Source organism: Rhipicephalus sanguineus, chromosome 6, assembly GCF_013339695.2.
Source record: "Rhipicephalus sanguineus isolate Rsan-2018 chromosome 6, BIME_Rsan_1.4, whole genome shotgun sequence".
NCBI classification, from domain to species: domain Eukaryota; kingdom Metazoa; phylum Arthropoda; class Arachnida; order Ixodida; family Ixodidae; genus Rhipicephalus; species Rhipicephalus sanguineus.
In genome coordinates, this window is record NC_051181.1 from 77,974,456 (window position 1) to 77,988,008 (window position 13,553).

Here is a 13,553-nt window from a genome sequence, read left to right on the forward strand (position 1 = left end):
ATGAATGTGCTCCGAGAAACTCGAGCATAAAGGCAGGACAGCGTGCCCACCGCTGGTATACCGAGTGTCGTCGAAGTGTCCTCGTCGATATCTGCGAACCTTACTCAACTCTCTTATCTCTTCACTGTGGCGTCATTCCTTTTTCGAGGGAGATGCATCGGTTCCGTTCTAGACTGCAACTCCACCGAGTACAGCTGTCCCCGGCTGCACCACTCGACTGTTACGAGAGCGCTGACAAAGGAAACAAAGCAAAAAGAGGAGTTAGGAAGAGCTGGAACACGTATACCGGCAGCATAGTACTGAAAGAGCGAAAGAGAGTGAGTGAGTGAGTGAGTGAGTGAGTGAGTGAGTGAGTGAGTGAGTGAGTGAGTGAGTGAGTGAGTGAGTGAGTGAGTGAGTGAGTGAGTGAGTGAGTGAGTGAGTGAGTGAGTGAGTGAGTGAGTGAGTGAGTGAGTGAGTGAGTGAGTGAGTGAGTGAGTGAGTGAGTGAGTGAGTGAGTGAGTGAGTGAGTGAGTGAGTGAGTGAGTGAGTGAGTGAGTGAGTGAGTGAGTGAGTGTAAGAGAGTGTAAAATAGCAAAAAGACCCACCCTCTCTCATTCTTTTATTTCTTTTTATGCGTTTATTTTCTTTATCTCACTCACGACGTTCATATAATACGGCTCCACCGATACAACTGGTTCCTTAGTCGAGCATGGGCTCAAGGAGGCAATAAGTCGGCCCTCTGGTTTCGTGGTCCGCGCGTTCATCTTCACAGACAACAAACTGCGGTTGTAACATAAGCAGGAAGCACCGACGAAGGAACGTTGCCAGGACTTTCGACTGAACAATTTCATTTTCTTTTTTCAAGTAAGTACGTAAATTTTATATAACGTGTATGGAGCTGATCCCCAAAACTTTCGCAGTTAGTTTTATGAAAAGGGAAAAAAAGAACAGTGAAGGAAGAAACGAACGTTTAGTTTCTAGAAGACCCAACCACACTGTGCAAGAATTTCACGTGAACAATGCCGCCCACAATTTCTCAATCGAATGTGAATACTTCTTGGCTTCCATAAAATTGTACCGGGTTTATAGTTAGGGTGTCGTCTTTCCGCTTCTTTTGTATGCCCTGTAACGAACATTTTTTGCAGCTGGGGCAGGTGTATCGGCTTGTTCAGAGCACTTTTTTTTGGTCATCAAAGCACTGTTTCTAGTTCAATCATTTCAAGTTTCTAAACTTCATCTAGCCTTAGTGACCACTGATCTTAACACAGTAATATAACGCATGTAAGACCATCTGAAGAATGAGCATATTACAAGTAACTGAGCTTTCATAAGTGGCTTTATTGAGCCCTTTTATTCCGGAGCTACTTTTCGGGAGTTCCCCTATACTATTAATCAAATGAATGTTCCCTGAATGTGCGGTATTATCGCAAATTGTAGCTGCTCATTCTTGCCTTCTATCATCTATAACGGTTATCGTACACAACGGTTGCTCAATGCCTGCAGACATTTTCTAAAATCCTTTTGTTAACGTGGGCCGAATTATTTCGCGTTATTTTCTGCTCTTTCTGACTTACACGGCAGGTATTTTTACGCAGCAGGATCTATGGTTTCGAAGCGTGCGTATGTTACAGCGCTTAATACATAACGTAGAACGCTGCAGTGGCCAGTAAGACTTCTTGCAGTAGATGCGACCGCACTCAGAAATAGCTCGATTATTTTTTAAGCACTTGAAACGGTTTACTGTTTAGGCTGAGTAGCGAATGAAATAGATCTGTGGCGTAAAAAAAATAATAATAATATCTGGGGTTTAACGTCCCAAAACCACCATATGATTATGACAGACGCCGTAGTGGAGGGCTCCGGAAATTTCGACCACCTGGGGTTCTTTAACGTGCACCTAAATCTAAGTACACGGGCCTCAGACATTTGTAAAAAAAAAAGGAAACTGTGTTGCAAGGCTGTGCAATAAATCATTTTGGATTAATATCCTTTTCGTTATCTCCCTCTTCTGGTTTTCGTTTGGTAGCATGTCACTGCGTATTACGCACAGGATCGCGCTCAGTTCGCGAGAGCGTTCGCAACCATGGGGCGCGCGAAGTTATACATTTTTATAGCCGAGCTGCTTGCGCAGGTTCCACAGTGTTGCGCGCTGTGTATTAAACACGGTATAGCCTTTCTCAACATCTACAGATTGTCTATACATGCAAAGCCACCTAAAGTAACGGCAATGTCTACCAAGATCACAGTCATGACAAACAATGCAAAAATAAGCGTAAATAAAACTTGCCTCATATTCTTGTGCTCTGTGACAATGATTGAACAGCGCACTACAGCATATGGAAAAACAAACATTAAACTTCATGCCCTGGGAGAGAGGGAGAAATACTTCGCTTTAACTGTTGTCTGCAAATGGCGTCAGTGGCGCTCAGAGCCCACCGCGTAGGGATCTTCTGGCACTATCGCTCCTTCCAGATTGGAGCACAGAGCTCATTGAACGGGTATTTCCATGTATTTCGCCGAACTTTATGCTGTTCTCGAAGTTGGCAACGTGCAGTCACTGAAGGACCATATGTGTATACATACAACAATATTGTGCGCATGCGTGTGTGTGTTCGCGTGTGTGCGCGTGTGCGTGCAATCTTAGTTTTTAATTGAGGCGCCGGGCAGCCGAGGCGATCTTGTTCAGAATGTTGCTGCAGTTCCCGGAGCAGTACCTGGAACTGGGTATCGGTCAAAACTCGCCTCCAAAAACTTTTTTTTCGCGGGCGACGGCGTCGCGAAACCCCTAAGACGGCGCCGTGGAACCCCAGTTGAGAACCACTAATCTAGGATTATTTAACGTGTGCCTAAATCGAAGTACGCAGGCGTTCCTCCATTTCGCCCCTATCTAAACGCGGTCGCCGCGGACGAGAATCGAACCCGCGTCCTCAAGCTAAGCAGCTCAACACCTTAGCCGTTAAGAGGGTCATCGTCGAATTTTGGACAACCAGGCTATTAACTGTTGTCCTGCACTTTCTCATTTACGAAAAAAGCCTCACAGCCACCCTAAAGCGACAAACATTTTGTTCTTGTCTGGTTTTGACCATTGTTAATGCACCTGATGGAAGGTAAAATCATTAGGTGCGTTCTTGCCTTATGAATGCGTGTAGCAGTAGTTTCTTTTTCGGTGGGGAAGGTGGGGAGGGGGTTCTACCATACTTTATGTATGCTCGTGTATGCGCTTGTATGTGTGCCTGCATATATACACATGCAAAATGAAAAAATGTCGGAGGGGAGGGGGGGGGGGGGAGTGTCGTGGTTCTACACGACACTGGTTAATTTATTATTCTACACGGCACTGACAACGCCACTGGCTACGACACTGGCTACACGACACTACGCCAGTGTCGTGTATACAACCAGAAATTCACCCTACATCCCTATACGCGAAAAAAGTTTAGATGAAGTGCGGAAATCGACCATGACACGCACGAAGTTTCCGCTCTAAACGCAGCTGATACTCATCAGTCGGGTAATGATGTGCCCGGATGTTGCTACAGCTTTACCCGAGTTGGCTGATCGATGTTCTTGTGATGGAGCGAAAGCAAATTTTCTCGCAGATGGCAAGGCTTTCCGACCGCTCGCTGCTTTCGAGCTGAAAAGCACCGTTGTATGCAAAGCCCTGAGGCGACAAAAAGGTCGCTTTAAACATCCGGAAAACTCGTTTCCTGCATCACCTACGTATAAGAGTGTCAGATTCGTCATATACTGGCGCGTGACACGGGCGCCTGACTCGAAAATGCGCGATGTATAAAAAAACATGGGAGTTGTGGAGCTCAAAAGCCAGCTTGTCATGCCCTGTTCATCTCTGGTTCGCATCCTTCACTACCACTATAATGCTGGTAGGCTAGCATTTGTACCTATGCAAATTAAGGACAGCTGATGTTTGTCTCACTTTGCGACGATCAACACTGAACACATGGTCAGCAACGAGGATCAGTTCTAGGCTCCGTGGTTTGTTGCTCCGTCAAATGGCTACTCCTTTTTATTTATCCTCAAGCATTGCTGCCCTTGACGACCAAAAACTCCAGTCACTCGCAACACGTACGCCGGACGGCACAAGTTTAAGGGACATTGGCTCCAGAACAAATGCGAATGACTGCTCTATTAATGCGTAATGCTTCTGACATGGCTGGGGAATGTATAGCTTGCAATACCAGCTACAGACTGGAAGACGTATTTGGAGGTTATGATCCCAGACATAGGGAGAATGTAAATTTCTCGAACATATTGCGCCTCCCAAACTGTTGCTGTTGGGTGTACAGATGAAACTTTCTTTCTCTCTCTCTCTCTCTTTTGCCTTTTGATCACAAACCGCTTTTCAATTGGTGTATAAGAAGAGCAAGCGATCAGTAAAAGTATGCTTTCAGTTGCGCCTGCGATCGCTCAGTTGCATTTGCGCTTATATAGGACGCGCCAAGACTGAGGCGGCATACCAATTTTCACATTCGCAAAACCACGGCTTACCCGAATAACAGGAGCATCACTTTGACCATTACACATGCCGCCAAATATACAGATTAATTTCTAATCCGGTGTATATATTATAACGTAACAAAAGATGGAGATCTAGAGCCCTTGGCAACATTTCCTTAACTGCTTTTCGAGATGCTTCCTTGAGTTTAACGCAAGACTTTTCAAGAACCGTCTGACTGGCTATTCGTGCTTTACGCCGCCCGGTACGCCATTCGTTAGACGACAATTTCATCAAAACGGAAAGGCGAGCTAGTTGGTACTGATCCATAATGGCGTAATAGTAGCGCAAAAAAAGACGAAGGCAAGAAAGTGAACACCAGGTTTTTGCCTTTTGCCCTGCCCATGATGCGCATGCGCGGGAAATAGTCGAGCGTCAATATTTAGATATATTTTCTGTTCAAACAATAAAGCTTTCAGTTGTGAGTAAGCGCTTGTGGTGTTCACTTTCTTGTCTTCGTCTTTTTTGCGCTACTATTACACCATTATGGACAATTTCATGTATCACGGTACATCTCGAGACTGATATGCGTCTTGATGCAAAATGTGAAAAAAGTAAATACAAAGAAAGTGAGCCGCTTTCCGGTGGTTATGAAAGGTAAGGCGAAACGAGACAACTTAAAACTTAGGTAATCTTAGAGTAGGGTCATTAGGCGTAGCAACATGTTTGTCGCAAAAGCGACGCTTGGTCACAACTGCGAGGTGGTGAAAATCATGCTGTGACAGCGGCTAAAATGTCGAGATGTACTACATATTGTGCTATGCTCCATGGTACATGTATGCGCGCGGATCAGTACATGCCGTAATGAAGCAGGTGGTATACCATTTAATACCTCGACGCAGTGAGCCAAGCCAGCTGTCATGCCATTGCCTTAATAGTGTGGTTATTCGCTTGCAACGGTCGCCACATGTTCAATTGCTAGCCTTACACAAACGTGTAGGTTCATCAGGAAATGCTCCGAAGAACCTCAAAAAAAAAAACTAGTTGGATACGCCATCTGCGTATACAACATGCTTTGCATAAGATTCATTCCTATAGTGGGCGGGATACGCCCTGTCTTTCTTTTTTTTAGTATTGCGGAGTCATTAAAGGAGGCGAAAGAGAAACCTACGTACAGGGTCGACCACATCTAAGCTGAACACCTCATTAGTATTCAAACCGGTAAAACTAGAAAGTTTCTTATACTTCACGAGTGCAATGCCCGTTATAGAACGTCTAATCATGGTGTCGACAAACACAGTAATTATTTTCCGAATTATGTATTAAACAACAGCTTCAATGAGGTCTTGAATACTAATGAGGTGTTCAGCTTAAATGTGGACGACTCTGTACCTATACCGCTGTGTACCTGGTACGAGAAAAAGAACGGTGCTCATTGAAAAAAAAATATTATGCGTGGCTTTAACTGACTTAATGCCGTAAGGACCAATGTACAGCAGAGCTGAGGAGCCAGCTTCACTGACTAAATGTCGCGAATGCTGATGAAACAGCGAAGCGTTCTCGGTTGCAGTTCTGAGCTTCATGAAACTTCACAAGCATTCCAAAGCATTTCGAAGCCAGTAGATCGGTTTGTACAAGCTAAAGTGGTTGAGTGGTTTCTTTTTGCAGCGTCGTCGGAAGTGTCTATGGGAAGGCAGTTCACAATAGTTGAGAAGGGAAAATTCACAACCACCCGTCTGTAGAAGAGAGTCACAAGGAAATCCGTACGGATTTCTCAGAAAGAAAGCCTCTTAGTAGCCGAAAAATTCGTCCTGGTACGGAGATCGAACCCGGGACCAACGCCTTTTCCGGGGCGGTCGCCCTACCAATTGAGCGAACCAGGAAGCTAGCAGATGGAAGAGCGAGGGCGAATTGATCGACAATTCGAAACACATGGACACATACTTTTGCATGGCCTCCGAGATTGCGCACCGGAGAAACCCGCCGGTGCGCAATCTCGGAGGTCATTATTTTTGGAAATCAGTTCTGCGGAATCCCGCAAGGTGGCGGAAGGGTTAAGAAAAGGAACCCCAACAGCCACAATTTCCTTGAGGCTTTGTGCTACACACGGGTGGCTGTCAATTCCCCTTTCTTAAACTTTCCGCCACCTTGCGGGATTCCTCAGAACTGATTTGCAGTTCCCAGTAGTCTGAACATCTATGGGCACATTCACAGCTTGACCCTTTATCTCATATTGTCCGCTGCCATGAGACAGCCTATACGTGTACTCGTAAAGGGTAGACGAGGACAAATTAGTCGTTCCTCAACAACATTGAGCTCGGGCAAAGTCGGTGGTAATAGGTGGTGCTTGTAGCCATTACCCACGCTCAAAGGCGGCGTTTTACGGGCAAGCAAAGAGTCCGTTCGCGCTAGGCTTGTTATAGACAAAAAAGAAAAATATCTTGTTGGTTATGCTATCTGCGCATGCAACATGTTTGCATGACATTTATTCCTAGTTATAGACTAGTTACAGACAGCTTTTTTTTTTCATTTTTAGTGGACCGGAGGTGCGTAGTGGGGCTCGTCCAATTTCTGTGGCACATACCCACTCACCCTCATTCGCTATGCTGCACCTGTGGCTTCTCGCAGCAGCTGCATCAGTGGCCTCTTGGTCAGCGGGTTTGAATCTCAAGGGGGGGTCTGTGAACCTTCGAAGGCGGCGCACCCAACACAACGAGATTGCAAGGCGCGAGAAATGCAAGATTCGCGACTCTCGACGCGTCTACGAGTACTTAAACGCTCTCTTGGGCAAAAAGAGAAAAAGGAAAAGAAAGAACCTGCGCGCTCGGTGCAAAGCACTCGAAAATTGCGAACGGAGGTCGGTCGGCACACTTGACAATCCTCGTATTCATCATATTATTTTGGTGTGTGGCTCAAGCGATCAAGGAACGATAACCCCCAACCACTATAGCCAACTCGAAGAGGAGATGGTCGCGCGAAAAATAGGCACAGACAGTTTGATACTCAACTTATCTCTTTTATATGCGACAGCGTGCCTTAGCGTGCACCTCTGGAATATCTGAACTGTTTACGGCGGAGTCCTAGACTGCCGTATTTAGTCGCATACTACCAGCGCTGATTTCAATACGCTAGTGCCAGCGCTGATTTCAATACGCTAGTGCTGGTTTTTATTTATTTATTTATTTATTTATTTATTTATTTATTTATTTATTTATTTATTTATTTATTTATTTATTTATTTATTTCTAAATGCTATGGTCTAACTGAGACCGTAGTGGAATAGTACATATACACAAGAAAGGTATTCATAGCAGGGAACAGCGCAGATACACGGCAGCGCGAGGGCGAATTGATCGACAATTCGAAGCACATGGACACATATTTTTGAAAATCAGAAGCCAAGCCAACAAGCTCAAGTTTACACCCTTTTATTTTACATGAAAGGTATATTTTGGCACAGAAAGAGGAGCAAACGATGGCAAGGCAGTTTTAACAGGGTACAGAACACTTCAGATCAAATGTTCTTCAAAGGATACCAAAGAATTATTGGTTACAGCTTCGTTAGGCAGGTTATTCCAATCGTATATTGTGCGGGGAAAGAAAGAATATTTAAAGAAATCGACTCTTGCCATTGAAGGCGCAATTGTTTGTGAGCGTCGGCTTCTGGTTGTATAACATGCACATAGAATCAAGATATGTAAATGCGTTAGTTTCGTAATGACCATTTACCAACTGATAAAGAACTTAAGTCTACAACCTTATTAATATTGGTTATAGTTGAATAAGTGATGGTTGATGTCAACTTCTGAAGGCTAAATAATTGCTAATAATGGATAGTGTTCCATTAGAATGCAGCGCTTAAAGAACACAAACACTTAGAACGAAAACGAGGACGGGCGCTGGATAGTGTTGGCTAAAGTTGGATATGCACTCTTACAGCAGTAACACTGCATTCATGCAATCTGAATCCAGTGGTCCTCTCACATGTCACTGAGAGAAACCTAGGGTTGGTTCGTTTTTTTTTCTTTGCCCATTATTCACAATCTCAAACTGAAGTTATGAAATTAATGTTACTTGTCGCTAAAAATGTCCATTTAGAACAGTTCTATATTACATTCTTCATGATCGAGCTTCGGTATACTATATACTGTCGCGAAAAGAATCACATTCACAAACGTATTCGTGCTGCATTCAGCGCTCGCTCGTTCATTTCTAGACGTGCAGCAAGCACAGAAACTTCATCGGAAAGATGCTCTTCGAGAATTTGCTCGTTTCAATTCAAACATTAAGCCGTAATGACGGCCCTGGGCCAAAAAACATATATGGTAAACAACAATAATAATACTAATACTGCTAATAGTAAAAGCAGTAATGATAATAAATTAATCGATCAATCAGTCAACCGATCCCGTATTTATTTAACTTGCCCAGGTGCAACCGTCACGTTTTTTTGCTGGCGGAAGCAAAAAAAAAAAAGAATTATACACAGTATAATAAAGATAGTCTGCAGGCGAAACAACAGGAACAAAAAATGAGGGAAAACCTAAAAACAAAAAGTCAGTATTCATTAGTCAGTATTCAAAAATCATTATTACTATTATTAAGAACTTTTAACACATAAGCTCGCTTATTAAAGGATTTTGATTGCGGAATGTCTCTCGAATCGCTACAGGGAATAACATATCGCCCCAAAATCACGTAACATTTCTACCCGGCTTCTCCAAATCAATTCAGCACATCGCTGTTCCAAGCATAACTTTGCAACACACCTGAAACTCTTCATCAGACGACCTTGTGGTCGCGAGACGAAGGAAGAGCTTGGAGGTCGCGTGGAAGCAGCGGCCAACAAAGCTCGTAATCGACCCGGCGTGATAGAATAGCGGATAATTGGTTGCGCTGCCATAGGCTCGAGCACGCGAGTTTCACTCCCAGCCTCGGCGGCCATATTTAACTGGGGGACGCAAAATTGGTGGAGGTGCGGGGTATTGAGAAGAGGTTTATTGGCGGTGCGTTCCTGTGGTGACGCTCTGAACAAACAGCGAGTCGGGGCAGAGCACCGTCCAGAAAGATGCCAGCGGCCAGCAGCGCGAGGCGAGCGAGCCGAGAAACACCCAGCACGCCGAGCGTTGGCGATACTGCTAACCGTCGACGCGTCTTCTTCTTCACAATATAGTCGAAATGAGTCCGGAGCCCCAGTTACGACGTAACTTATATGGTAATATCGCTTTTCTTTTCCTTTCTCTCTTCTTTTCGTTTAATTTCTTCTGCTCCGTTCGCCATAAGACAGTCGTATCGTGGCTTAACCTGCAGCCATCGGTGACTCGTATCATAGCTGAAGAGCGACCGTCGTTCAAAGCTCGTCACGTGCATATGTCAGATCATAGACGTATAAAACGACAAGTCTAAAACTCGCTCGACAATTCCAGCACTAAGCGCGTACAAACGAATGCGACGAGCCTATGGCGCTAAGGATCAGTTCTAAAGAAGCTGACACCGTGAACGGCCTCCATGAAGAAGAACGAGAACGCGATACCGCGAGTGCGTCCTTCGCATAAGTTCCAAACTCGATAACACTGATAAGACGTCAGAAGGAAAAAGAAGAGAGACAGAACAAACAGCATTACAGGTGGAGTAACGCATGTAGATATAACACGGCCCGAGCAGCATACGTTATCCGTGGAGTGTTTGACACAAAAGCTTTTGTTCATGTATCCCATGTGTGCCAAGAGGAGGCTGAAGTATTATCCAGTATATATATACTGCCCTCCCAGCAGCTGCATGAACAGCGCGGAGACTGGGCTGGCGTAAAATCCGCGAAAGGGTATACAGTAATAGCTCGTTAATTTGACCCCCATTAATTCGGAAATTTGGATAATTCGGACGTATTCTCTGGTCCCGGCAAGCCTCGGCAACCCTCGCTAATTCGGTCATGTTTGGCCGCAACCCGGTTAATTCGGACGACCCTCGCAGCGCAGCAAGCACGAGGTGCCGGAAATGTGCGACGCAAAGGAGCGACAGCGGGGTTCGCAAACAACCGAAACAGTGGCAGGTCTTCAGAAAGGCGTGGTCGTTATCCACAATCTTACCACAATTGCGTTGTTGGCGACAGTGGCGTAAATCCAGTTAAATCACAAGGGGGGACATACATCTTGCCATGGCGGCCATTTTGTTTTTATTTTTATTTATATAAAAATTCAAATCATGCTTTGAAATACACAGTTTTCACCTGACGTCACAGACAGGTTCTCTGCGCTGGGTACCCCAACAGGGTGGCCACCGTCACTTTTTATCTCATCAGAGAGTGTCAGTGGGGAAGAGGACACACAGTAGTTCGGTCCCCGCGTTCTTTTGTGCTGTCCCCGTTTTCTCCGGTTCGCCAGCCGCACCAAGGGGGTACACAAAGGAACGCGAGAGGGCACCGGCACTAACCTGATGTCACCGTTTCTTTCTCCGCGCGTTCGAGTAAGAGTTCACGCAGCATCTCAACCAGCTAGTACTCCAAGATGGCGACCACGGTGACGTCAATGAAAACTATGGGTAAGAAAAGAAGTATGGATTCCCAGCTCATGTAATTGCATTGTTCTATTGAGTCTTCCCCGAAAGCGGTCAACCGGTAGTTGCGATTTCAATAGTCTCACACAGCTGAAGGGTATTGAACACAGGCCTACACACACTACAAAATAAAGGAGGCAGTAACAAAAAAAGGTCATTGCACTACACTTAACTCTCAAGGAATTCAAATTTATGGCGGTTTGGAAGATACATCTCAAGAGGGGGGGGGGGGGGCGAGGTCAATGTAAGGGGTGCCCCCCCCCCCCAGCCTGAACACAAGGGGAGTCAGGACCCCCTTGACCCCCCCGGCCCCGTGATTTACGCCAGTGGTTGGCGACCAAGGCTTCAGCGGCTGCAGGAAACTTGCTTCGTTTTCGGTTTTACTCGGCGCACGCAAACCGCTTGGGGGATTTAAGATCGCGTCGATAGCGACTGGAGTCGAAGCTGCGACAAGCAGTAGTTTCGTTTTCACCACGTGCCTCCAGAACGGCGTAGTCGCCAGAACGGCGTAGTCGATTGTGCATTAGCGAGCCAGGTTTATTCAGCTGCAGACGTGGTGCTCAGCATTTTCGTTTCGACTCTGGACGTAGGCCGGGCGCGTTCCTTCGGAACTGCGTGGACCACGGTTTCGTCCACAGCTAATGCGGCACCCTGTAGCTTCGTTTTGAGTTCGGGCAATGCGCGTGCATTGTCACAAAACTCAAACATCGTGGACGCGATGTTGAAAATGAACAGCTTCAGCCGTGGTTTGCGTGCTGGCATAAAACTCGCTTGCCGCATTGTGAAGGACGAAAGATGAGTTGCCGGCCATTTTTCCGGCGCAACAATTATCATCACTTGCGCCTGGTGGTGTTGGTGGTAACGGTACGTAATATGGGGTGGGTTCAAAGCACGTTTCGGCTGAAGACACGGGGATCTTGAGCCGTGGTCACGTCGTGAACGCAGTCGCGGATGACGAAAATTGAGTCTTTTACACTACTCTTGTGCAAAATAAGTATTGGATTTACGCGTTCGTCAAATAAATTGAAATGCATTGGTGTAATAGACACATGTTTATTGTATACTTCATACTTTTGAAAATTCGGCATTAGGTTAATTCGGACATTACTTCCGGTCCCGCGAAATCCGGATTGACTAGCTTTTACTGTATATGTATATATCTTAGCAGTGTGAGCTTGAGAAGCAGACTAATCTTAAAGACGATAAATGATGATTAATGCCAGACAACTCATTTGATAACTTCATTTGGCAGTACCTGCATAAAACGGGACCACATGCATGTGAGACGTATGCCACATGTCAACCCAAGATAAGCAGAAATTAATTAGAAAGGCCCCGAACGGAAAATGCGCACGATCTAGCTGTCGGCGTAGTGTTTTCGTTGCTCTTTCAGAACGATTAAAGATGATATACACATATATACATTTACCACTGATGTCTTATTAACATTCAACGTATGCATCTTCGTCTTATCGTTTTTACGTGAACCTTGCGTTGATTATTGACTGGGTTTCCCCTTGTGAGTGCTGGGTCCAAGTTGGCTGCAAAAGATTTTTTCTGGTTTTTCTGGTTGATTGTGCTTGGTCATCACGTGTGGTCTTCGTTAGGCACCGTACTTTTTTTAGTATTATTTACGTTTTCCGATTTTCTGTTTCGTATTCTTGTGCAGGATAAGGACAAAATACAAGTTGCAACATGTGGGAGCTCGTGATAGCCACTTTGGTCCTCGTGATTGTGCATTGGCTCATGTGAGTACATTGGCGCTTGGAGCTTATAGTGTTCCACGGCGATAACTGTTGTCTTTGCCTTACGAACGCGTTCGCAAGCAACTGATGATTTATTCGCACTCGACTTAGTTACCAAGCTTTTCGGGTTGATAAATAAAGATAAATAAAGTTTCTTCATTTTCTTTTGTTTTTTTTTTCACTGTTATCACCACTTTGTCATACTGTGATCAACACTTTGCGTCATTGTAATTACTACCGGTGTATCATTTCATTACTATTTCATTTTGTATACAATTATTTTCTAGAAATGTATGGGTTTACTGTTTTGCTATCTGTGCTGCACTGTTGCGAACCCCGGGGGACAGAGGCCACCGTCAGGCGACTAAAGCCTTTAGCCTCTGTCTCCTCAGGAAATACCTGAAATAATACTGAATTGAAATTGAAATTGATCTCACCTACCAGTTTACTTCCTTGGATTCCTTGAATAACAATAACCCTACTCGTATTCCTCAGAAAAATAAGTTCTTGCTGCCTAAAGCTTTTACTAATTACGGCAAAGTAACAGCGTCATTCTGTGCTGTTAAATGTGGAATTTTTTTTCCTTACCCCAACAAGCATCGTCATCTCTTAATGCGTCTGAAGACATGCTTGAAACTCATTTTCTAAATAAATAATTATTCTCTTAATACTTCATTACTCGTATTTTCTAACTGCAATGAAAATTAGAACATTGGAGCTAAGGATCCCACTAACCTGATACATTATGACTGCTACAAATAACAAGTATCAGAAAAATCTACGTTATTTCACAGTAGCCCCAAGTTAAGAAAAAAGAACAG

The 13,553-nt window shown here is 44.8% G+C and overlaps 1 protein-coding gene across 1 annotated transcript in view; it reads left to right on the forward strand.

The window, feature by feature from the left end:
• The first annotated feature begins 12,648 nt into the window (after positions 1–12,648).
• The window catches only part of LOC119395916 (thromboxane-A synthase), a 33,062-nt gene continuing 32,157 nt past the window's right edge, over positions 12,649–13,553 (forward strand). The window contains exon 1 of the mRNA XM_037662935.2: positions 12,649–12,735. Within this exon, the coding sequence (XP_037518863.1) occupies positions 12,683–12,735 (53 nt within the window). The 5' untranslated portion in view covers positions 12,649–12,682. The remainder of the gene's footprint in view (positions 12,736–13,553) is intronic.